At 40.9% G+C, this 26,557-nt stretch overlaps 1 protein-coding gene across 4 annotated transcripts in view; it reads right to left on the bottom strand.

Annotated features, from left to right (window-relative positions):
* The window catches only part of megf10 (multiple EGF-like-domains 10), a 98,447-nt gene that overhangs the window by 49,956 nt on the left and 21,934 nt on the right, over positions 1 to 26,557 (bottom strand). For all 4 annotated transcript variants that reach the window (XM_030436712.1, XM_030436711.1, XM_030436713.1 and 1 more), the window contains exons 4-5: positions 22,701 to 22,801; positions 18,653 to 18,745 (exon numbers count right to left, since the gene is read on the bottom strand). In XM_030436712.1, the coding sequence (XP_030292572.1) occupies positions 18,653 to 18,745; positions 22,701 to 22,801 (194 nt within the window). The remainder of the gene's footprint in view (positions 1 to 18,652; positions 18,746 to 22,700; positions 22,802 to 26,557) is intronic.

Raw genomic sequence — 26,557 nt, 5'->3', positions numbered from 1 at the left:
TTCTGCCGAACGGGTCAGACAAGAGGCAAAGGAGTGGTCGGAGAGTGGTCGGATAAGGCAGTTGGACGTCTGGGCGGTGTGTGGGGGCCTTAAGACATGTGTCCAGCATTTCCCCTTTATTGACTTAAAAGACGGACTTTTCTCGGTAGCATGGCTACCTTGTTTGGACTGTGGGTATTATCCCTGTAAAATTACCCCTCGTGTGACCAAACCGCACACGAGATCCAAGACGGCGCAACCGCTGCCTTTGTTCAAACCTCGCGCACACGTGTAGTGATCACCTTTGGTCGATACCGTCACTGCCACCATTTTGAATTCCAGGTATATGAATCAGTGAATCTGAATTCATCACCTCGGAATCCGCATCCTCGCGTGACACAAAGTCATGTCCGGACTTTCCTGTAGTCTCTCTGACGAGACTTCCTAAGTCACGCCCACTAATTTGTAGTCCAGCGTACGTGACTTCCCAAGCCACGTTCGGCCATCTTTGTAGTCTTTATTGGGGACTTCTTGCCACACACACACACACACACACACACACGCCTCCACCCAGGTACCTGTTTGGCTTGCTTATGTTTTGATATTGCGAGCTTTGTGAAGGAAATTGTTGTTTGTTAAAGTAGGTGGTTTGTTCTGTGGAGAAAAGCTTTAATAAACACTGTTGATTTTAACTGAGCAGCATTTGTGATTATTGTGCACAATCCCATATTGTAATAACTGCTGGTTGAGATGGTCAGTGCTCAGATTCACGCTTTTCCTCTTGTCTAATTATTGATAATTTCATAATATTGACAAGTTGACTAATTTTCAGGCTATGAGACTCAAAGGTAAATCATTTGATTATTGATCCCTGATTCCAGGGTGGTGCCCCGTGTTCCTTAATAACATTTAGTTGCCTAGGTTTCATTAATTAACTATAATAATTTTAATGAATTAATAATAACATATTAATTAATAATCAATAATCAATAACAATTCCCAACAGTGTTGTGAGTCAAAACGATGGGGAGATTGCTGAATGTTGAGCAGGCAGGGAGGAGCTGAGAGAGCCCTGAGCCTGAGGCATTGCCTGCATTTAAATGTAAATAGTTAATATAACTTTGTAAACTTCAAACACTTATGCACAAACTTAGCAAACAACAATTTATATTTGCATTATAAGTAATGAAAATGGTTCGTTAAACATAATTGTGGTTCTCACAGTAAAAAAAAATAACTTTTTCCTACTTTTTATGTTTTATGTGATTTTAGGTCCAATTGTGTTAATACAGTATGTCAAAATGAAAAATTAAGTGTACAGTCTCACATGTGAGGTTGTGCTGAAAATAATAACACCAAACAAGACAAGGTAAATAGTTTTTAAGGTGAAATATATTGGTAAAATCAAAAGTAGTCAAAAATGGCCAATTATATCCCTGATGTCCCATCTTCAAACACAGCCTCATTTGGCCATCCACGAAACAGGTACTTAACCTCCCACTTTTCTGAAAGTGAAATAAGTAAAAGTTCCCTTTGATATTACTAATAATGAATGAGACGAAACACCATTTTCATTAGTTTAATATTTATTACCCCAAAAATTTAGACAATAACTAAAGGATGGCCCCAAATAACAAAAATTGACAATGTCAGTAGTGGGTGTTTCCACCATTTGCCGCAATGACAGCTTGACAGCGACGTCTCACGCTCCTCACTGGCCTCATGATGTTGTTCTGAGGCAATGCGTTCCACTCCTCCACAAGTGCTACACGCAGTTCTGCCAGGTCACGTGGGGGTGGGGTACGATCATCCAGTCTCTGCTTCAGCTGGTCCCAGACGTGCTCTATGGGGTTCAGGTCAGGGGACATTGCTGGTCATGCCATATGAGGCACTCCGACTTCCTAAAGTCAAGCTGTGACAATTCTGGCACAATGTGGTGGAGCATTATCATCCATGAACAGAAAGTTGGGGGTGTGCTGGCGGAATTGGGGGATGATGATGGGTTCTATGGTGTCTCTGAGGTAAGAACGTGCAGTGACTGAGCCATCTACAATAACCAAATCTGTTTTGCGCTGACTGGTGATGCCTGCCCAGACTGTTGCACCTCCTCCACCAAAGAGAACCCTGGGACCATGTTGACCTTGGCATATCGCTCACCTCGCCTTCTCCAGCAACGCTGACGTCCATCATTTCTGTGCAAGGTGACCCGACACTCATCAGTGAACAGGACGGTAGACCACTGCTGCATTGTCCAGGTTACATGGTCTTGTGCCCACTGCAAACATTCACGGCGGTGTCTTGGTGTCAGTGGAGTCACCTGCAACGGTCGTCTGGTATTCAAGCCAAAGCGGTGGAGTCGGTTTCGAATGGTTTGTCTGGAAACCCTAGTACCCCTCACATCTCGTAACTGGGCCTGCAGCTGTGTGGCAGTTGCATAACGATGTCTGAGTGCATAGGTCCTTAGGTACTTGTCATCGTTGCGGTCTGTCACTCGTGGGGCTCCACTCCTGGGTCTGTCACGAACTCTGCCAGTAGTTCTGTGTCTTGATGCAAGTCTGCTGATGACACTTTGAGACACACCAAGTTCACGAGCAACATCTGACAGCCTGCCATCGACCCGAAGGCGCGCTATGGCCAGGTGGCACTGCTCGTCCGTTAAGTGACGTCGTGTGTTCATGGCTGTTTGAATGATGAACTTGGAATGACTTACTGACAATACCAGCTTTTTATACCCACAGAATGTTGAAATTGATGCCACATTGAAAAGGGTTGTCTTTTAGTTTTTTGGTATTCGCCCCAATATGTAAGGCACACTGTACACAGTGAGACCATTATGTGGAAAACACAAAATGAGGTGTGTCTATCACCCCAATACAATTGCCTCCCTATCCCAAAACTCTCTGAAGTGAAACAAACGCCATATGTATGAAATCCACTGAGTCTCTCACAATATCCCTAACTTATTGTGAGTAGTGTATTTCACTGTGTTAATTTGGACTGTGTGTAAGTGTGACCTTTTTAATGTGTAGAAGAACGCAGAACAATAACATTAAATACTAACCAATTCTCTTGCGAGTTAGGAGTTTTAAATGGTCAAGTGCATCCACTGTTCCTCTTGTGCAAATGTGTATGTTAAGGTAGAAATCGAGACAGAGGGAGGTGCAGCAGCACTCCTCCACCTCAGTTTAATATCAGTGCATTTTCTCATGTGCAGTCAAAGTGGTTGATGCTAGAGATTATTGTGAAATGGTGGGGCACAGGGACCATCAGCCACAAAACACAACTGTCCATCCAGTGAGGACGAGTGCCATCGTTTAATAGAAATGCTCCAAGTCACATCAGTTCAATTTATTACACCCATACAAACTGACAAATTCAGAGTCTAAATACAACCCATTTTCTATCATGCACCTTGTGGTAGGGCTGGCCTGAGTGAACGGAGTGTAGGAGGCAGACTCTGAAAGCAGGGTTCAAGTATCAAAATATTTTTACAAAGACTGCCACCAAAATGCACAGTGAACCAAACAAAAAAAAGATATTTACAAAAAGTATCAAAGAAATAACAGTTAACTGAGTTTAACTGAAAATAACTCAACTCAATGTTGCGGTGAGACACACTGTGCACTCTCCTGCACACCTGGTGTCCTCTCTCTTTGACACCCAACACTCGTCTGACTTCCCCTGCATGCTGGGAGCCAAAGACAGGAATCCACCTGGACTCACCCAAGCAGCAGGGAAGCCTCCTTTTTCTTCGAAAAACCGGTAAGCATCCATATTAATCTTCATTTCATCACACAATGGGAATTCACATAAGTCTTTATCACACAAACATCTGTGCACAAATATATCGCATAATATCAAACTATGCACATTTCACACTCCCACACAATCTGCATCCCCCCCTAGATGGTACCCCCCGATGACCTCACTGATGATGTCATCCAGGTTATAAAAGCAGGAAGTAATGACCCTTTCCTCCTTTTGCCAATGGACCACATGGTGAGTATCAAACAAAAGCAACAAAACAATGAATCTGTAAAAGTTACTTAATTGCACATAAACTGAATTAAACCAATAAACTTATTTAACTTAACATTAGTGATGGCGAGATGAAGCTTCATGAAGCATTGAAGCTTTCCATCCAATTGGTTCACACATGGGCCAAAGCTTCATGGTGCTTCATTTGCTCTACTGTGCCATCAAGTGGACAATTAATGTAAAACAGGCAGAGTGACTATAATGACACCAGGGCTTGAAGCTTTGAATTGAATTGTGCTTAAATGATAATGCAAATAAACAAATAATATACTCATTAATATAGTGTCTGTTTTTCTGATATAATGATGACAGAGGGGAAAGTTGAAACAAATTGGGGAGAGGGTTGTGATGTGAATGTGTTACTCGGGACAAAACATACAAACAAACGCATACAATGAGGAAATTGTATTCATTTAAAAACAACAACTTCTCCACTGTGCTGGGCTTGGGCAGTTTCTTTTTCTTTTTTTTTGTTTTTAAGATTTTTTCCAGTCATAGACACCTTTATTTCAAACAAACAGATTCAAAACAATGAATCTGTATATATATATATATATATATATATATATATATATATATATATATATATATATATATATATATATATATATATATATATATAAGGACTCTGCCATATCTGGAACACATGTTAATGACCCCAGTGGCATCGCCTCAGACTTTGCAAAATTTATTTTGTACCCAGAGCAAATGCCAAATGATGATATAACTTTAATCAAACGAGGAATAGAGGTCTGAGGACGCGAAAGATGTATCAGCACATCGTCAGCATATAAAGTAATTTTATGTTCCTTTTCCCCAATGAAAATACCAGAGATTAGAGCATCCTGCCTTATTGCTTGGGCCAGCGGCTCTATAGCAATGTCAAAGAGCAAAGGAATGAGGGGGTCGCCCTGTCTGTTCCCACGGTGGAGAGGAAAGTTGTTAGATCTAAGCCCATTAGTCAAAACTGCTGCCGTCGGAGTGTTATACAGAACCTTAACCCAATTTATAAAATTGTCACCCAGGTCAAATTTAAAAAAGAACAGAAATGACCACTCAACGCAGTCAAAGGCCTTCTCAGCATCAAGAGAAAGCACAAGGACAGGGTCCTTTTAGCTCTGGGACAGCTGAATGATATTAAGGAGCCTTCTCATGTTATCACAGGAGTTCCGACCCTTGATGAAGCCGGTTTGGTCCTCCTTTATACTATAGGGTAACACCTTTTCTAAACGCATGGCTAATATTTTGGAGAGCAGCTTTTGATCCAAATTAAGTAGGGCTTTTGGCCTATAGGATGCACAATTGTCTGGGCATTTTCCTTTTTTAAGGATAAGAGAAATATTGGCCTCTCTAAGTGACTGGGGCAAGATTCCACTTTCAAATGAATGGTTAAGCATATTCAGCAGGGGATCTAGGAGAATACCACTGAACTCCCTAAAGAACTCACACCCAAATCCATCTGGCCCTGGGGCCTTCCCGGATGGCATGGATTTCAAGGCAAGCAGAGCCTCCTCTCTCGTAATCGGGGTGTTTAACTGTAGTTTTTGAGCCTCTGTAGCTCTGGGGAGTTTCAAATTTGAAAAAAAAGACAGATGCATGAGGGCTAGGGCATTATCAGGCTTTTCAGACTTATACAAATTAGAATAAAATAATGCAAATTCCTCATTGATAGTCTTAGTATCGAACGCTCTAACACCATTGGAGTTTGTAATAGAAACAATAGTCTGAGAATGTACCCTCTTTTTAACAAGATTGGCAAGATATTTGTTGGGTTTATCCCCAAACTCATACAGCTTCTATGGTGAATTTCAGGGAGTGCTCTGAGTCTTGGATCAGAAGACTGTTCAGTGCTGTACGAGTAGCCGTCAGTTCCTTGAGCAAGTCAGGACTTGGGCTTGATATATGGTGTTTCTTCAAGTCGGCTAGTCTAGTTTCAAGATTTTTACACTGTTCGCTCTTCCGATGTCTTTTAGAAGCAACAAAAGACTAAATCAGTACCCGGGAATAGATTTTACAGGTCTCCCAGGGAACAAGACCCCAAGATACTTAAACTCCTCCACTTGAGGCAGGAACTCTCCCCCAACCTGGAGGGAGCAAGCCACCTTTTTCCGGTCGAGAACCATGGCCTCGGATTTGGAGGTGCTGATTCTCATCCCAGCGGCTTCACACTCGGCTGCAAACCACCCCAGGACATGCTGGAGGTCCCAGCTCAAAGGAGCCAACAAGACCACATCATCAGAGCAGAGATGAGATCCAGTGGCTCCCGAACCAGATCCCCTCCGGCCCGTGGCTGCGCCTAGAAATTCTGTCCATAAAAATAATGAACAGAACCGGTGACAAAGGGCAGCCCTGCCGGAGTCCAACATGCACTGGGAACAGGTCTGACTTACTGCCAGCAATGCGAACCAAGCTCCTGCTCCGTTCGTACAAGGACCGTACAGCCCTTAACAGAGGGCCTCCGACCCCGTACTCCCAGAGCACCCTCCACAGAATGCCACGAGGGACACGGTCGAATGCTTTCTCCAAGTCCACAAAATACATGTGGACTGGTTGGGCAAACTCCCATGAACCCTCAAGCACCCTGCGGAGGGTATAGAGCTGGTCCAGTGTTCCACGGCCAGGACAAAAACCGCATTGTTCCTCCTGGATCCGAGGTTCGACTATTGGCTGAATTCTCCTCTCCAGTACCCTGGAATAGACTTTCCCAGGGAGGCTGAGGAGCGTGATCCCCCGATAGTTGGAACACACCCTCCGGCTACGGCCATGAACTTTGGGTCATGACTGAAAGAATAAGATCCCGGATACAAGTGGCTGAAATGAGTTTCCTCCGCAGGGTGGCAGGGCGCTCCCTTAGAGATAGGGTGAAGAGCTCTGTCACCCGGGAGGAGCTCGGAGTAGAGCCGCTGCTCCTCCACATCGAGAGGAGCCAGCTGAGGTGGCTCGGGCATCTGTTTCGGATGCCCCCGGGACACCTCCCTCGGGAGGTGTTCCTGGCATGTCCCGCCGGGAGGAGACCCCGAGGAAGACCCAGGACACGCTGGTGTGACTATGTCACTCAGCTGGCCTGGGAACGCCTTGGGATCCTCCCGGAAGAGCTGGAAGCAGTGTCTGGGGAGAGGGAAGTCTGGGTGTCCCTGCTCAGGCAGTTGCCCCCGCAACCCGGCCTCGGATAAGCGGACGAAAATGGATGGATGGATGGATGGAGGTCTCCCAGGGGAGAGAGGGGTTATCTGTAGATGGTAAGTTAATTGAGTAAAACGTTTTGAATTCTGACACAAAGTAGGAGTTAAAAATTGTCATCTTTAAGAAGAGATGAATGAAATCTCCAGCGTCTTGACAATGCTCTGTCCTCACAGAGAGAGTAAACTAAATACAAGGGGGCGTGGTCAGATAAAATAATACTGCCTATGGTGCACGACAGAGCCAAAAACATTTTTGAAGAAGGGATGAAGATGTAATCAATTCTGGTATAGCTTTTGTGAGGGGCAGAAAAAAAGGTAAACTCTGAATCAGTGGGATTGAGCTCCCTCCACACATCTGAGTACCCAATATCCTGACATATCGAAGTGAGGACCCTAGCTTGCCTTGAGGGGTGACTGCCAGGGGGAAGTTTATCAAGAGAGGGATTGAGGTGGCAATTAAAATCTCTTCCCACAAAGGAGTCCCCAGAAACCAGCTTAGTAAACACTGCAAAAGCCTTAGAGAGAAAATCATGGGAGTAACCAGGGGGACAGTATAGATTCATAAATGTTATCTCCTTGCCTGAAAGTATTCCCTTAACAATTACATAGTGGCCGTGGCTGTCTTTTACACAATTGAGGGACTTAAATGCAATACTTTTACTGATTAAAATGGCCAAAGGATGAATATGATGTTGCAGAAACCTGCCCCACCCAGTTCCTTTGCAGTCCGACATGGTCTTTATCCTCCAAGTGAGTCTCCTGGAGGAGAGCAATGGAAACATCCTCTTTTTTAAAAAATGACAGTACAGCCCCCCTCTTAGCAGGCTTTTGAAGACCCCTGATATTCCAATAGCAAATCTTAATGATATTTAAGTTAGCCATCAAACAACTTACTGGCTATAGTAGCAGGATAGCCAGATTAGACCCATAACAAACCCCCAACCTCTTCAAAAATAAACACCAGGGGGATGGAAAATGCTGCACTACTACTCAACTCAAGTCTCATGCATTATGTACTGAGCATAACAAATAACTTGCACTGAACAGGCTTAACAATAACTGCCTAAGAAACAAAAACAGACAAAGGGTCTTTCCCCAAGTATACAGGGACTTTTCACCATACAGACAACTTTCAGGCTCAAAACAGAAAGCGAACAGGCAGTGTAAAAAGTACAATATTGTCAGAAAATTGAGGAGATCCTCCCCACAGGAGTAATCGAAATAACATAACATGACGTGATAAACACATCTCGAGCGACCGCGCCACTCAGCTAGAAATGTTCAAAGTCATTTAAGTGGTGTCTACAAATCTATGTAGGGCTTACCAGCATGGGTGGAAAAAACAACCGATGCTGTAGTAAAGAAAAGAAATTGTAGAAAAGAAAGTGTCCCAGATGAAACAACCTGTGCATACGATCCAGGCTCTGGAAGGCTCTCATCCGGGTGGTCCATGTAGTCGCGTACCTGCTCCGGGGTGACGAACCACTTTTTGGAGCCTCCATGGGTTACCTGCAGAGTAGCCGGGAAGAGCATGGCGTAGAATATCCCTGAATCCCTGAATAGTTTCGGCCAGGGGACTGAGTTTTTCATCGATTACTTTTATAATATTAGCAGTCATCAGGTTAAGGGCTTTAGCGAAAGCAGGGTCAAGTCCGTCGGAGACCTCGGCCCCGGCCTGGTCGCCATCTTGTGTATCCTTGCCGGGCTGAGTCGGGGCATCTCTTTTGTCTTTAATTCCTCTGGTTCTGTGGCCAAAAGTTTTCTAAGGACATAGCCTGCAATGTTCATGCCAAGAGTGACTTCTAGCACCCAGCTGTTAACAGGATAAGCTAATAATAAGAGCCGAGTGGCACAGAGCTCTGGTCAAGAAATGCCGCTCACCTTGCTGCCATCACGTGACCCTGGTGATAGTCTCTGAGGGGCCATCCGCATGGAAACACTTTTTTGTGTAAACGCACATGTTTTGCATCGTTTTGGCCGATCGTCCACATGGATCCTGTAAACGCACTTTTTTTAAACCTGGTCTCAGTGTGGAAAAATTCAAAATTGTGCCTTTGCGTTCTCGTGTGGACAGTGTATCGATGACACCATCTCCCCACCCCTCGTCCGCTAGTCTTCAACTTCTTAACCCGCGATGTCTCATAACAACAACAACAACAACAACAATGGCGGCGGACTACATGCTTGGGGCAGCAGAAGATATTGAGCCTATTAGGGTTACTAGGGTTCCTCTGCCACTACGCTGAGCGAAAAAGGATTATGGACAACCGATTAGCCATTTTCGTCCTCTTCTTGTTTTGTTTGGTTTCTCCTTCTACTGTCTGTTTGTATACGAAGCGCAAGCTTTATGTGCATGCTCTGTCTCTTCTTCTCCGTTTTTAGGAATTTCAAGCGCCACCCATAGGCTGGAATAGGAACTCCGGTGTGTTGAGTCGTTTACAATGGATCTGTATGGATGCAAATATTCTTGAAACGATGCCAAGGAAAATGGGGAAAAAAAAGACAATTTTGGTACATGTGGACATGGCCTGAGGTGCTCTGGGCAAGGCATTTGAGCACATGCTCCACTTCTCTCTCTGCTAAAAAGCTTAGTTGTTCTGAGCCTTGCATGCAGTAAAAACACAGGCATCTCCAAGCATGCCTCATTCATTCTGAATGTGCTCAAGTGATACACAGGCCCCTTTTATTCCTGCCTCACTCTGGCCTGATAAAAAGTGCAAACTTCTATTTCCTCAGGCAGTCTGGCCCTGTGTGACAAACAGTGTTGAGTACTGGGACAAGAGGGATGGGGGGAAAAAGAGGACGAGGAGATTAGTGATACTAAAATGCACATCTGAAATCCTCACGCATTCAAATATGCCATCCTGGTAGCTTTGTGAAACCTGGCCTAGATTGAAGAAAGGTCAAACCCCAGGAGCTTGGGGCTCCTCGTTTGCTTGTTGGAGAACAGACTGTTCTCTTTCATCAGCTTATTCAAGATGGCCATGAACAAAGAAGACTTTGCTGTGCCAGGGTTTGGTCACAAGGCTTAATTACTCGCAGTGTCAGGCAGGATCCCTGTTTTTATTCTACAACATGTTTATCCTAGAAAGAGTCCCTACAGAGTTAATGTGCAATTATCAACCGCAGTAAACAAATCTAGATACTAGCAAATTTACATCTATCTTCATTTGTATCCAGCACACAATTATACACAAGTAACAAAAATGTCAGAAAAAAAAAGAGAAAAAAAAACTTCTTTACACCTCACACCAAGACAGATTTCAGGAGGAACAGTTTAGACAAATCCTTGAGTAAGTAACTTGAGCAGCCAGTTGTTGCATGTTGGCTTAGCTCTGACTGGCTATACTGGGGAGGGATTGGGAGCGGATGTTTTTCATCTATTTTGTGGTGCACACATGGGAACCAAAAACCTCTTTCACACAGGATTACCATGGAGAAAAAACATGTGTAGGATTCCTCCAGCTTTCCCTGTTGATCAGGAATGCATGTCCTCCTCCAGAGTGGTACTGACTTATTACAATTAAACTATCTCACCCTGAAGCAGTATCTGCACACAGCAACATTGGGTTTTTAGATGTGTATAGAATATACAGAAAAACCCTACACCTGACATGCTTGTTTTTACTGAATGATAAACAAATGGGACTGTTTTTTACTTGGCGAATTTGGGAAGTGGTGGTTTAGAGGTTATCGAACTTGTGATCAGAGGATTGCCAGTTCAAATCCCGGGACCAGCCAGATACATTTGGGTGACGCAAGTGAAAGGCACTAGGAGGTGAATGTCTAACTGTGTGAATGTGATCAGGGTGTTCCTGGAAATGGACTCTCAGTGAACCAACCCTGAATAAAAAAGGGAAATAAAGGGAAAAAATCTGTTCATGTATCTATTAGCCTGAATACAATAGGCTATTCTCAATATGTGTCCTCATCTTTTCTTGTGTCCTTGTGAAATCTTATCTCTTGTAGCCCAAGTACTGTCCCAATAAACCAGTTTGCATCTTCTCAAGAAGGGTCAAAATTCCCTGAAATGTTGTTCACATTCCCATTTTACCAAGGAGGCATTGGTTGGTAACACTGGTAACTACATCAATAAATGGAATACATTAAAAGTCAAAAACAAAGGAAACAATACAAGACAATAGTGCTCATTATTTATCTGTCAGATATTTATACTGTCATGGCTTCACATCTTAATCCTCACATCCTACTTCCCACAAGTTTTTGTGTCATCAAATATTTTACAGGCTCTAAATGTTAAAGCTGCAGTCTGGAGTTAAGAGAAAAAAAGTGGACTTAGCCAGAATATTTAAATGATACAGCTCCCAGGTCCCTCCTTCTTCCTCTCTACTGTGATGCAGCCCTGCCTTCAAAGCCCCTCCCACAGAGGAGCCTGCTGTGCACGAGCAGGCTTGTAACCACGGTAACAGAGGATGCCAGATAACCAAGACGACATAATTAGTTTGTTCTATTTCTGACCAATACAACTAAATTACAATGACGAGTGCCTCATGCCCAGTCACTGTAGTAACCCGAATAACAAACAATATTCCTCACATCGTGGTAGATGAAGTTACCAGGTAACACTTTCTTTTTACACTGCTTTCTCCGTCAGTCTTCTTATTCCCTCTCTTTGATGAGGGCAATGGTGGGGCATTTTTCTGCTCTGCTGCCTACCGCCATTGTTCGCAGGATAAGCTTGAGCTTGAAAGTATCTGACCAGGTAAGAGCAGGCGCTGCGCCTGTGCGGGGGAGGGGCACAGCTCAGTATGCTGCACAGGGGAGGAGGACTGCCCGCAGCATGCACAAGCATGATTGAGACTTCTCGGACACTCCCCTTTGCTCTGATTGGTTGTGCTGATTTGGGAGCGGTGGATTCTTGCAAGTCAAATTAGGGCCACTGGGTGGAGCCACAGAAAGTGGATTTTTACACAGCTGACCTGTATCTTATTCTACTGTCAGATCATAATGACAATTTTAGCAAATATAACCAAAACATAGTTACAGACTACAGCTTTCATATAGACAACAAATACTTATTGTGTGCTGTTTATAATATGAATGTGGGCTATTTAGTCTTCACATTCAAGCAAGATGTGAAAAAAAGCTATGAACAAGAGGCCAAAACAAGAAGTTTTTAAAAGTTTCAAATGTAATTTCCAGACCAAATGTACTTCTGAGACATTTTTATACAAGAAATCAACAGTTTTATAAATATTAATGGGGAATCATAAATGTTTCCCAAACTTCTTCAATGTTAGGAAGCTCCACAGTGCCGGGGGGGGGGGGGGGGCATTATTCAAGAACTGTTGCTGGCATTGAAATGATACAAGGAGGCGTTGTTTGTGTGGAATAAAAAAACAGTAACAAGTTTACTCGTAAAAGCCAATATGGTGCAATTCTCTGATGAAACAATACTGCTGTCCACAGTCACACAGACCACTGCAGTAGACGACCTCAGCAAGGGCAGAATTTTATATCTTCTTCTTTGGATTAATACTACCGCTGCATTTTTGTATTCATTTTACTGCAGTAGATATTTAACGTTGAGCTCATTTCAACTACTGCACATATTGTTGGCTAGCTTAATCCGCAATACATCATATTCTATAAAATCATCATTTGTTTCTGGTTGTCCAGCTGTCTTTAAAAAGTTAGAAAAACAGCCATACTGAGTATTGTGGCATTACATTTTCCAACTAATCCAAGAGAATTTTTCAGGAGTTTATTTAAGTTAAGTAGGAGGAGAATTTTCCTCAACACATGAAGAAAAAACTTTACCATTCAGTTTGTCACAAACATTCTACAAGACAATCATTTTCACAATGCAAGAAGGGGAGAAACTAGTAATCAATGTATGCAGACAAATATAGAATACATGAATAGTAGAATAATTGCCCCAAAAATTTAATGGAGTAGGATATTGTGCCCTCCACCTTTGTTTATCATCATCAATTGAAATTGTACTAGTTATTAGTTCAAATGGATTATTAGTTATCATTTGCTTATTGTTTTTGACATGAATATTTCGCCTAGATGTGTTTAGTATTATGTAATGTAACCCTAATGTTATGTTCAAAATAACAAACCGTATCAAAGCAGACTGTTTTTTTTATAGACATTCATTACATTATTGGTTTACATTTGTTATCACATTAACTGATTTTACCTTAAATGATTGCATATGATAACTAAACATGATACATTATTAAGCTCTGACAATGGCCTCATATTACGTAATACTAGCAGGAACACATTTTCTAAAACTGTTAACAGCATTCTGTGTTTGTGAGTTGCAAGATCATTCTTCCAAGAACACAAGTCTGTTCTTTGCATCCTTGGGTTTGAGAAAGGCTTAATGTATGTTTAGGGGGCAGCAAAAGGATGCATTCTGTGGTGTCTTTTTCTTTTTTCCCACATTCATGATTTTTAGTTTTCAAAACCATGACAAAGTAATCTACTGTAGGTATACTGATTAAAACACAAAAAAGAGGATCTGTGTCAGATACTGTACAGTACATGTTATTGTTCCAGTATTGTAGCTGAAATTGCAGACACCTACAGTGGGCATCTTGTGTTATCATGTGTACTAAATCACAAGCTCCACTGCTCCAGGTCACTCCCTACCACATAATTTTCCCTTCCATATTCTTTGCTTTCTCTTGAACACAACCTTCCCACATGTCCCGTTCTTGGCTCTCAGACATGTTGTTAAGGCCCACTGACCTGTTTAGGTGGCTCTTTGTACTCTTCAGTAATATTTCTTTAATATCCCAGTGAATGAAAGGTGGTTAAATGCTAACCCTATATAACTTAATTTGCTCGTCCAGAAAGACACTACTTTTTTCATGAACACTGGCATGTGACTGCCTATACAGTTTTTTCTAAAGATGAAAAACTTACCAAGTTGGCACCCACACCTTGTAAATAGAACTAAGTATCTTAGTATTGATAGAACTTTTTTATGGCACACAGTACAATGAAAAAAGTGAATGCACACAAAACCACAGTCCAAAGATGGACTATTTCTATTCTATAGCTCTTTTCCAGTCTACTGACTGCTCAAAGCCGCTTTACAACACTTGTCAGATTAACCCACACATTCATATACTGATTGCAGAGGCTGCCATGGAAGGTGCCAACTGCTCATCAGGGGCAATTTGGGGTTCAATATCTTGCTCAAGGACACTTCAACATGCAGTTAAGAGAAGCCTGGATTTGAACCAGTGATCTTCTGATTACTAGACAACCCGCTCAACCTCCTGAGCTACAGCCTATAATAAGGAATTATGATGGCACAAGAACCCTAAAGTGGCCATTTATACAGCATGAAAACACAAACATGTTATGATCTGCTGGTGCAGAAAATTGCATGCCTGTGGTCGCTGCTATATGAGGGCATTAATGGACATTTTGCCACGATAAATCCTTAAACCCACCAGTGAACATCTATGCTTGTTTGCTGGAAGCAACACCCAATCAAATCAAATATGTGCATGGTTGATTATGAATGACCACCTTTGCGCATGGCCCTATTGTCAAAGACTAATGTCACTGGAAATTCAACAGCCACTAGACTGAGAAATAAGTGTACATCAAAACTGCTGAGGAAAAGCCAATGTGTGTGCTCTGCAATGAGTGCACCTCCATTGCGAAGGATTACAACCTGTGGAGGCACTTCAAAATAAAACACCCTCGTTTTGACATTAAACTATGAGCTTAGCTGTGTTGTCTTCAGTTAATCTTACTCTAGCCAGCAGAGCAACTGCAGCATAGCCTTAGTCTTTCAACCATTGGTTCTCAACCTTTGTTGGGCCAGTGCCCCCATCCATTATCCAGGTCCTTTATCGCCCCCATCAAAATAAATATAGGCTAATTGTTTTGCCTGAACGCACATACATGCCCTCACCACAGACTAAAGACTTTATCTTGCTCAGCTCTGGCCACCTCATCCTGATGGCTCGGGAACAGACATTCACTAGTTTTTTCTGGTTCCTCATGAGTTGGAATCTTAAGGCCCCAGTGAAAAGTAAAATAATATGCTTCAGAGTGTGTTTTCCCAATTGGCATGCGGCATAATTTAAATAAATAAAAGTGTATTTTGAAGTTGTAACTCATTGCTGGTTAGCTAGCAGCAGCTGGCTATAGTAACATTAGATATTGCAAAGCAAAAACATCAAGATTATTGGTGGGCCTGCTACAGGTTTTTTTTTTTGCTTCCTTAAGTGATTCACAGACAAATGTGAATATTGTATTCGACTTGCACGGTAGAGGTTCCAAGATGACAGCATCGTTGACTTGTGCTTGTTTTTTCCTGATAAACACCACCTAATTATTTGTGTTTGTACAGTATACTGACCAGGCATGTAACTTGGACACACAGTGTCACAGTGCTAAAATCAGAATCACATTTTTCGCCAGGTAGTTTTTCACCATTTGAATTTGTGTTTTGGTGCATAACAATAAACACAGCAAGTAGAAAAATGTATTGAATGATAAAGGGCTGGTACTTAAACATGTTTTATATAAACTGGGGAATCTGTACAGTTTTGTCCAGGAATGTCTGAATTATTGACCATTGAAAGTGTATATGTTCACCTTATGCTGAGGACAGTCAGACTGTGTTTCATAAAATGATGCTCATCTATTGCTTTACAGGCCAGAATTCAAGGACTACGCTTGGGGCAATCACATCGAGTGCTTGAACTCTGCCTGTCACCTATTTATTTGTTGTTCTGTATTTACTCCTTGTTCTGCATTATCTCCAAATTGTTTGAATAAAGTCTTGAAAATGATAAATGCCTTTCTCTTTACACTTCCAGCATAAACAACCATCCCATTACAGTTCTTACACTTGATGATGCGCATGATGCACTAATAATAACAACTGAATAAGGTAAGAAGCTTGTTTATTATATATTTTTTAATACATGTAAATAAATAACACTACAAAAAGAGTATACCTTTAATCGTTTAGATAATATACAATAAAATTTGCATCAACAACTATATATAGGAAGGACATCCAGAGGTTTCTTGACTGATTATAAACACATATTAGACCAACAGATTAGGCTGCTGATGTCTGTGCTGTCGTTATCCTCTACTTTTCTGGTCATTATTGTCCTGTGAAAAGAGTAGCACAATTACTTATCTGACAGTAAATACAGCTTTTCAACGATCTTGAAATTACTTTAAATTCATTACAACACCACAGCTTTGAATGCATTTTATGCAGTGACAATATTCCAGAAAACAACCAGATATAGCCACTGTTACATCATATTGCGCCATTTACAGTAATTTCATATTTACCAATTCTCCTTTTTTTTGGGGGGGGGGGGGGAGTTCGCAAAATGTCACTTTCATAGGAATTTACATAGTTTCATGTTCACATTATTTTTATGATGCATTTTGACAGTAGTGTGTAGATGCTCTACTTGCTGGACTTTTTGTTGTACACCTTGGAGTACTTGGCCAAAGAGTAAGGAGTTCTATAATCTCTGCAAAATGTTAATAATTACAGATAACGAAATAAGGATGGTAAACTAAATGAGTTTAGAGGACATAAAGTTATCCAAACGTGTTTATGAGGTATCTGAAGCATTTAACTGGTGCAGCTAATGAAATGATGTTGTTCGTTTTTGTATTGTATCCCTGCTAAGGAGCATATTAATGCACATAAAGCAAATCAGCTTGATATAAAAAAAAAAAAGGACACATAGGAAATGTATCCATCAAAGATACATATTACATGAAGAACAGTGGTCTGATCCATGTTGCTACCAGCATCAAGTTACACTCACCTGTCAGAGAGACTGCAGAAACAACAGGGCATGATTCTGCTGTGAACAGACACTTAGAAGGTTGGAAGTTGATGCGTCCCTCTCATAACTAAAGGACACAGAAATAGGATACATCAGCACATTTGTATAACGTCCAGTTCAAAGTATATATGAATCAATAAATGCCATCTAACAACATCTTCTTACAAATACAATACAGACTATAATCACATCTGTATAGTCCTTTGACCTCTGAACAGTGGATTTGACCTTTGACACATTTAGCACACAAGACTTAATCCGCCTCTCACATACAGCTCGTCTGGCTAATTACCAAACAGCCCAGGGTAGCGGTGCATTTGTGAACACTGCTATATGGATTAGAGCCACAGTACCTGTATATGTCTCATACTGCAGTAGTCTGCTATTTCAGCAAGCTAGCTAGCTAACGACAGATACAAACTGCTTACGTTAGTGTTGGGCTAAAACATACGACAGAAACGTAAGAAGCTTACATTAGCTACACTGACTACATAATGCAGAGTAATAATACAATTCTCCAACAAAAACAAACCAGCTCATTACCTGTCCAAAAGAGATACAGCTAACATGGCATCCGTGTTCAGGTCCTTCCACTCCATCAGTTGTTGCCATTATTGAATAACCACTTGGATGTTGACTCTCGTTTAACTTCTCGTGCTATGGAACTTCTTTTTGTTTGTAGCCTTTTCGAGTTCAGTCTTTTTTCTTTCTTTTTTTGGTTAGCAGTGTAAGCTGCCAGAGGTACCACTGATGATGAGAAGTGAAGCTGTAGTTTGTAAATGTAAATGTAAATGTACTTTATTTATACAGCCCTTTACAACAATCCTTTCGGTGTACCAAAGTGCTTTACAGCAGGTAATAAGTAAAAAGAATACATAAAAACAATTGAAAACAATAAAAACAGTGAAAGCAATAAAATACAGCAAAATCAAATAAGATAAAATAAGATAAAAATAAGATAAAAAATGTCATCACGCTACTGGGTACTTTCTCTGACATTCTTGTCGTAAACAGTCCAACATAGCTCCAGCTGTGTGTTTAAAGTGAAACTCTTCCCAAAATGCAACCTACGGTCTTTTTGTGTATGTATCCAAGTCAAATGTTCGTTTAAGAGCATAATTACGATGAAAGCGTCACTTTTAAGACTTTCAATGGAGTGCTAGGAGCAATTTTTAAACACTAAGAAGGCTTGACACAACATAAAACTTTGCTCATAGTATCACCAGGGTCTCTACACATGAACTCAACCATCGAGTGCTTTACCTGTACAGTCACTGCAAGCATTAGGCCGTATTCACACCAAATCTAGCTGCAGGGAGCTGCGGCAGTGTGAGATGTGCTATGACCTTTGACCACTGCTGATCCATTTGCCAAAAGCTACTATGTTGCTCTGCTATGAGCACGCTAGTCCTGCAGTGATTATTTGTCCAACTGATGCATTTCAAATAATAGTAAACAAACAGGAGAACAGGCATATGATTTGTGTGTTTTAAGCTGGGGCACAAGACCAAATTGAGTGAATACAACTGACACATTACACTACAGAGAGAAATGCTTTTACAGAAAACCAGAGTCTCACACACAAAGAAATGACTGCTCACAGACAGCAACAGCTGGAGGACTTACCACTGGAGCAGTTGGATCCTCCCCAGCCTGGCTCACACTGACAGGTGTTTGGGGCCATACAGTGGCCATGAACACAGCTCTCTGCACAATGAGCTGTACATTGAGGAGAAAGGAGGACCAGGATCAGTAAAGTCACAAAGACTTTATAAAAAAAGACATCTGTGTTAAATTCAGCCTTGAAGGGGTGAAAATAATAATTAAATATACATTTACCCTTTAAAGTTGCTATAAGTGTGTTCTTATTAGAATGAGTGTTAATAAGCTCTATAATCTGAGTGTTTGGGCAGTAACCCATGTTTTACCTTTATGCAGTTAAAGAGAAACGAGAAGTAAGTCATAAGTAGTAGAAAAAGAGAAATTACATTTCCGACTTCATCAAATGGCAAGTGAACTCCGTGAGACTGTCAATACCAGCAATGCCTGAACAGGGAAAGTAGCAATTCCAGCACTCCTGATGAAAGCTTATACTCTCAAATATGGCATGAAATGAATAACGTTTGAAGAAAAGGATGAGGCTAAGAAACCGCTAGCTACGAAACACACAAGAAGCTAGCTAAAACGACGACGTTTACAGCAGATTAAAGATAACTATATTTTTACTCCCAATACATAATTTGTACATCAAACTTGTCAGACATTTTGTGCTGGTCGCTGGAATATGAATATGAAAACAAACAGACATACAGTACACTTTTGGCTGTCTAAGTGTAAAAGCGACACAAGCAGCAATCAGCATGTTTGAGTGGAAAAAGAGGTGACATGTTGGCCAAACACAGATCACACCAGCAGTTTCTTCCCTGAAGCATAACACACATCTTTGACATAATGTCAAAAAAATAAAATAAACAGTTATTAAATCACTTTTATTTCATCAGATTATGTTGATAATCCTAGTAGATTTTCGTTTTAAAATAATATTTAGACAAATGTACATCTCTTTTAACTTAAAGATAATTAGCAAGTGCTTCCGCCGAAAATTCTATTTCTATTAACAGGCTTCACAGTATGTTTTTGAAATGAAAATGTTAAGCAGGCAAACCGATGTTCATCCCAATACGATTTACTGAATTTAACTTAAGTGCAATTCAACTTCCTTTCCAACTGACTCCCATCTGGTAATGCCTCTGGCAAATCATCCTTCCTGTAACATTTTGTTGCGGGGCTCAGTGGGCAGCATGTGACGGGCTTATACAAGAGTCTTTTCACACCAAAATAAATTCCCCTTTGAACTCCCGGGGCACATTATTACAGTCCCTACATGAATCAAATGGTGGACACCATCTCTACCAAGCACACAGATATGACTTCAAAATAAAAAAGTAATAAAAATCACTATTTCCACTATCAGATCAGCAGGCTGTGGTTAACATAATGCTTTCTTTTACTGTCACTGACCAGCAGTTGCTGTTTTTTTTTCGCCACTGTCAACTGTGGCCTCACACCTGTCACTGCCTGCTGGCTACCGAGGAAGTACGGGTAACAACACATGTAGAAGACACAGTTTCTGTTTTAGTTTTTTCCGAGAAGTCACCATTGACAGTTAGCTGAACCAATTTTCCCAGTTTTCTCAGCATGCTGTAGCAATATATTAACACTCCAATTCATCCATTATCATACTTGCAGAAGTGTATTTCTCATATGAAACATTTATTCTGGTTAATCCTTTCATTTGTAACCTGTCGTAAGCCACACATTGACAGCTGAAATCATATATTAAGTATCTATATAAATAGGATAAAATTACACCATGTATTGGAGATATACTATATGTAACGGATAATGCTAACTGCTAACTTGCTTATCACTTGCCAAAGAAAATTTAATGAAGACCATTAAGTTTTGCGATCAAAGAATGATGTTTTTCACAAGGAATCACTCAGTTGCCCTGGCAATACCTGAGAGTTTGACCAAGAGCTGAAACAAAGATGAGACATTGTGGACTATTCTAGTAAATCAGAAGACTTAAGATACAACTTAGCAACTAGAGATAAACCAGTCTGCAAAGCTCAGATCTGAGAAATCTGATGTTATCATATCAAAAGCAGAGGATAGTTAGCCAGCCATATCATTTTCCCCAAATCAATAGCAAGATTTTCACCAACGAACGATAGTCCATGTGTACTGTTGAATAGTGAATGGGATGTTAGATGATCAGTTTTGTTTGGAAGGACAGTGCAAACTACTTTTCGCAACTTGTGTGTTACAGGTGCCATCCTGTGATGTTCAGACAATGATGCACCAAGGAACTACACTCAGTGATTTAAATTTTTTCTAAATTGGAATAGTCGGCAGCCAGCTGATTCTACTGCCACTTATCAGATACAGGCTAATTTTTAGAAATGGTGAACAGACATTTCCAATTCTTGAGTAGTTCCATAGGTGTCCATATCTACAAATCTTCAGGGGAAGTCACTGGGGAAACAATTATGGTAGATGTTTCGGTGGTCGGAAGAAGGCGTAAGTCAGAAAGTATCATAATAATGCATGGAGCATTACAGATTGAGGGATACTCTGAAGGCTTAAGAAGTGTTACCTAACTTGACTAAGCAATAATAACAGTGTTAATAGTATTCACTTGATAAAGTCACTAACCTAGATCTTCATGAATTAATGATATACTATACCAATCACTCCGAGTAAGAGGATTAGTGTCTGGTTACTATGAAAAATGCAGTTTCTCTTTAAGTGACAGGACATAGTAGAAGTCATGCCAATAATTAGCGCACGGTAGCACGGGGCTTGGAATAACGTGAAAAGCAAAAGTTAACTGACGCCATTTAGCACACTAGAATCAAGGTGAAGTAAATAACATTGATTATCTAAACACACATTATCTATGTGTGTCTGTGTGCGTCTGTGTATGTGTGTGTATGTGTGTGAGTGTGTGTGTGTGTGTGTGTGTGTGTGTGTGTGTTTGCAGGGACATGCACATGATTATAGAAGGGCAGGGGGTAAAAGACAGAAAAGGGTAGTACGTGCGCAACAAAAATGTTTTCAAGCCTTAATAACACAATATGTAGATTAATTATTGTAAAATATATAAACAAAGTACTCATAGAAAGCTAACTACTTACCTGTGTATCCCATGTAGCTGTGAGTGATATGCAATTGCCATTTGTTTTGTGTCAACAAATTATTGTCAACGTGAGTTTATTCACATTATCATAATACTGAGGTTTGGAAGACATGCAAAAAAGTTGCAATTCTTGAAAAGTAATAAAACACTGGTTTATCATCAGGCTATTTATTGGAGGGCAAGTGCAAACTAGAAATACAGGCTACACATCTAAACATGTGACAAAACCAATAAATGACGACTGTGGCTGCTACTGTTAGTACGAACAGCAATGTTTACAACAGCAAAGTCACAGTAAACTCAATATCTGGAGAAAGTTTTAGATTTGTGGCAAGATAAACAGCCCACACAGGCAGCTGTCAGATTATTCTTAACTCTCATTAACAAGCAGTTAGCTTAACAAGCACAAATGAACACTCTTCTGAAATATGACTCATATTTAAGTACGTTGAATAAGTGGACGGCGACATGTTAGCCCCCATAAGGAAGTTATGTTAATGGGTTTATAACTCACAAAGGTTCAAGTCGCTCCACTGTCACGTCTCATCTACGTGCACGGTGAAGTTCACGATGAGGCAGCGGCTTCTCTCTCTTTCTTTCTCTGTTTCTCTCTCTGTCTCTCTCTCTCTGTCTCTCTCTCTCTCTCTTTCTCTCTGTCTCTCTCTCTCTCTCTCCTCTGTGAGAGACAGAACAGAGCCGCAGCAGACCAAGAAGAAGCTTGAGGCTCAACACACTCAAAACACCATATTACGTACAAAATGCTCACGGTAGATAACCGTGGCGTTTTTACACCGCCGTTTTTTCACATCCCTATGCACAACAAGAATTTATTTATTCATTAAAAAAACACACAACGAGGCAAAAGGGCAGGGGCTCAAGCACCCCTTGGGCCTTATGTGTGCACTTGCCTGTGTGTGTGTGTGTGTGTGTGTGTGTGTGTGTGTGTGTGTGTGTGAGAGAGAAGATACTCACGAGCACAGATCTCTCCATTTTCGTAGAACCCTGGGCAGCACTGGGACTTTCTCCGGTACATGGTCTTCTCTCCTCTACGATATGCTGTCCGATAGCTTACCCTGCACACAGAAAGAAAGTGAGGTCAGATCAAATGAGGCACTCTGAAAAGGATATGCCATTAGATGGATACACACAATGTATGTATCGTTCTGTCATCCTGTATATGAATATGTGGAGTGGATGTAGGGAGTGAATTGTATACATGTAGAACTACCTATACTTTTTTAACAATGTCTTGATGTAAATCATGGGATGGCAACACCAGCATATATTAAACCTAAACCTAAGCACAGGAAGATAAGAAAACGCTAAATTCGTTCATATAAATGATTATGCTTTCATCGAATGACTTTGTGCCTGAGTTGGAGTGCACAGAGACACACAGATCCAATGACCTCTGACCTCCAGGATAACAGATGTCTAGAAAGACAACAGGCATTTTTCCAGATGTTGGGTGTTTTCTTTATTTAGATGAGTAAAGGACCTGTGTACAGTGGTGGACAGTAACGGAGTAAATTTACTTGAGTACTGTACTTAAGTACATATCCAGAGGATTTGTACTTTACTTGAGTATTAGATTTCTTTGGTACTTATTACTCTTACTTGAATACATTTCCAAGACAAATATTTTTACTTTTACTCAAGTTAATTTGTAGGAAGGCTGAAAAGTACTCGTTACTTCCAGGTCTGCTTTTTTTTTTCTCTAAAATACTATTGGACACAAGCTGTGTTTGTCAAAGAAGGAAACCTATCACAGTGCACGCTCTCCACTGGGATCTACGTAAAAGCGGAAATACGTCATCCCTCCCCATAAGGATACCACCAAAGTAGCCACGCTCTCGACTGCGTTTGTCAACACAAAACCGCGACAATGGCTGCATCAGATGTGGTTTTTTGTAAGCAGTGATTCTCAACCAGTGGTCTGGGGACAACATTGGTCTTTGAGGGGGTTCCAGTTCCCAACTTAGCTAAATGATAGAGAGTTAGTTGGACGGTGCAGGTTCATTTGGTTACAGTTTTAATGTTTGTTGATAAACATCTGCATCTGCAACATCTGCTGTCCTCCTGTGATCCCATTCATTGTTTTTGTTTTTATAGGTGTTTCTGCAGGCTTTATATAACATTGTGGTTCTAAAAGCAAGCACATCAGTGCAGGTGGTTTCAAGAGTTCATTCTCAGAAACAAGAGTTAAAAGGTACTTAAATTCATTTAGAAAAATTTATAGTAATTCATTGATGTGAAAAATAAGAAATTTACTCTTACTCTTACTCTTACTCTTACTTAAAGTAAATTTAAAAGCCTGTACTCTTGGATACTTAAGTACCTTTAAAAGCAAGTAATTTTTTACTCTTACTCGATTAACATGTTGACTGAGCTACTTTTACTTGTAACGGAGTAAATTTTGACCAGTAGTATTTGTACTCTTACTCAAGTACTGGGGTCCAGTACTCTGTCCATCTCTGCCTGTGTAGTTATCAGACTGTCAGGCCGACACGCCCTCGATACGTGACGCCGGCTTAACCATTTACACTGGTTCAGTTCGCCAATAATATGGCCCTGATACTACCTCCAGAGGACGGATCAGCGCCAGAGCAAAATTTCCCTCCACGCCACCTCCAAGACTTTCACACAGAGGCAGAGGCAGAGAATTGGCGCAGGATCCTCGCATTCAAACGGCAGTGTGAATAGGGTTACTGATGCATGGTAGATGGGTACCAATGATGTTTGACTTGTTGAGTCATAGTCTTCCTGTCCTGGGCATGAGCCATTCCTCTTTGTGATGTTTCCAATAAGGATGCCTTCTATTTTTCCTATGTAAAAGTTGAAGAACTTTTTCCAGAACTTAGCCTCTTAATTTTTAGTAGGACTAGCTCTTCCTGTGCTTTTTTAACTAGGGTGTTGATGTGTGATGACCAAGATAGGTTCTCAGTGACGGTAATTCCATGGAACCTAAAGCTGCTCACCTTCTCCGACTAAGTTCTACTGATGTAGACAGGGGTGTGTGTCATGACCTCCTTTTCTCTAAAATCAACAATCAGCTCCTTGGTTTTGCTGACCTTGATTGTTCTCTGTGCACCACTCTGCTAGATTACCAATTTTTTTTCCTGATATGAACTCTCATCATTGTTTGCAATGCAGACGATGATGGTGGTGTTGTCCACATTTCCATAAATGTCTTGCTCCATTTCATTCCTATACACATGTATTTTGAAATTTGTAAATTAGCTGGAAACCTAACAAAAATGTTACTGACTCATCGGGCACTTGAGGGTGAACATTAATTATTTGTCCAATAAACACTTTCTTAATGTTATTCATAAAATGTATATAAATAGATGTAGAAAAAGATGAATGCTGCAATAAAAAAAAAGAGAAAAGACAGAACAAAACGTAACCCTAATTTTATTCAGTGTTTTGGATGAAGCTGGGTCATGTTATATGGAGGAATTCTAAGTGCTCTATCATAAGCAGCTGGACTTGTTTCAGTTTCTTGAAGATGTTTCACCTCTCATTCAAACTGCTTCTTCAGTTCTAACTAACTGGAAGGGAGTTTGTAGACTTTTAACCCTCTGTAGTCGACAGACCTGACGGTGTGCCCAAATCACGTGACTGATTTAAGATGACGTAGCAGAAAGAAGAGTGAAACAGTTTTTAAGGTGAACTATAAAGGTTAAATCAGGGTGATAAGTAGGGCCTTAGGCCAATAAGCTATACTACTTAACCTCTTTTACAAATGGTTGAGAGATGAAACATCTTCAATAAACTGAAAAAATGTCCAGTTGCCTAGGATACAGCACTAAGAATTGCCATGACCTGGATGACTGAGAGCCATCATCAACATACAGTATATGGAGGAAATAAGTTTTTTCACTCTGCTGTGCCCAGGCTGCTCATCCTGGAGCAACACTGGACAGATAGTTTTACTGGCTGCCTACGTAACTACTAACAAACGTACTGATAACCAGCAGTTTCTCAATGGCCACTTCTTAACTGTGGCACAATGGAATGACGTGAGAGGCCAGTTTCAGTACTAAGGTGTTTTATGGAGTTTCCTTGTGGACGGATACCGGTAGCCTTGTTGCTAAAGTATGCGCTAACTGCTGCTAAATGTAGTTGGTTGTTCTGGGAATAAAGTACACTCTGCGCTATTGACTGCTGGTTACTGACAGTGGACAATCTTCTGGAGGTTGACTTTACAGCTGAGTATCTGTTGAGGAGATCGAGACCAGCATGAAATGTGTTCAGCTCATCTGGCTGCAGCAACTTATTAAAAACTGATTAAACAACTGATTAAAGGGTGGGAAGATAGTTGAGTGGTTCAGAGTGCATGCCACATACACAGCGGACCCTGATTTGAATCCCGGCAAGAGGACCTTCGCTGCATGTCACCCACCCCTCCGTCTCCCATTTCCTGTCTATCAACTGACAAAAGTGTCTATGCCTGAAAAAATCTTTAAAAGAAATGATTAAAAGAAAACTTGCAGCAGAGGGAGGGAGTCATGTTAACAAGCAACAGAGAGACAGCGTAAATATGTACAGTGTCAACGTGATATAAAAACTTGGATCATGAAGCCTTCTACCCTACAATTTGTGGTTTATCAGTAAAGTATATGACTATGCTGTAGACTGTCAACAGTGACAAAACTATCAACCTAACAAATCCTCTAAACATCTCTACTCTATGCTACAGCATTATGAACCCTGAGGAACTGTAGTAGGTCATGCAATATTGTGTAGGCTGTCTCTCCTTTTTCATTTCACTGCATTTTACATACATTAAATGTGTTCCATGTTCTGGTGTGATTGCTGTGATA

Source organism: Sparus aurata, chromosome 12, assembly GCF_900880675.1.
Source record: "Sparus aurata chromosome 12, fSpaAur1.1, whole genome shotgun sequence".
NCBI classification, from domain to species: domain Eukaryota; kingdom Metazoa; phylum Chordata; class Actinopteri; order Spariformes; family Sparidae; genus Sparus; species Sparus aurata.
This window is presented reverse-complemented; position numbering and strand designations above follow the sequence as displayed.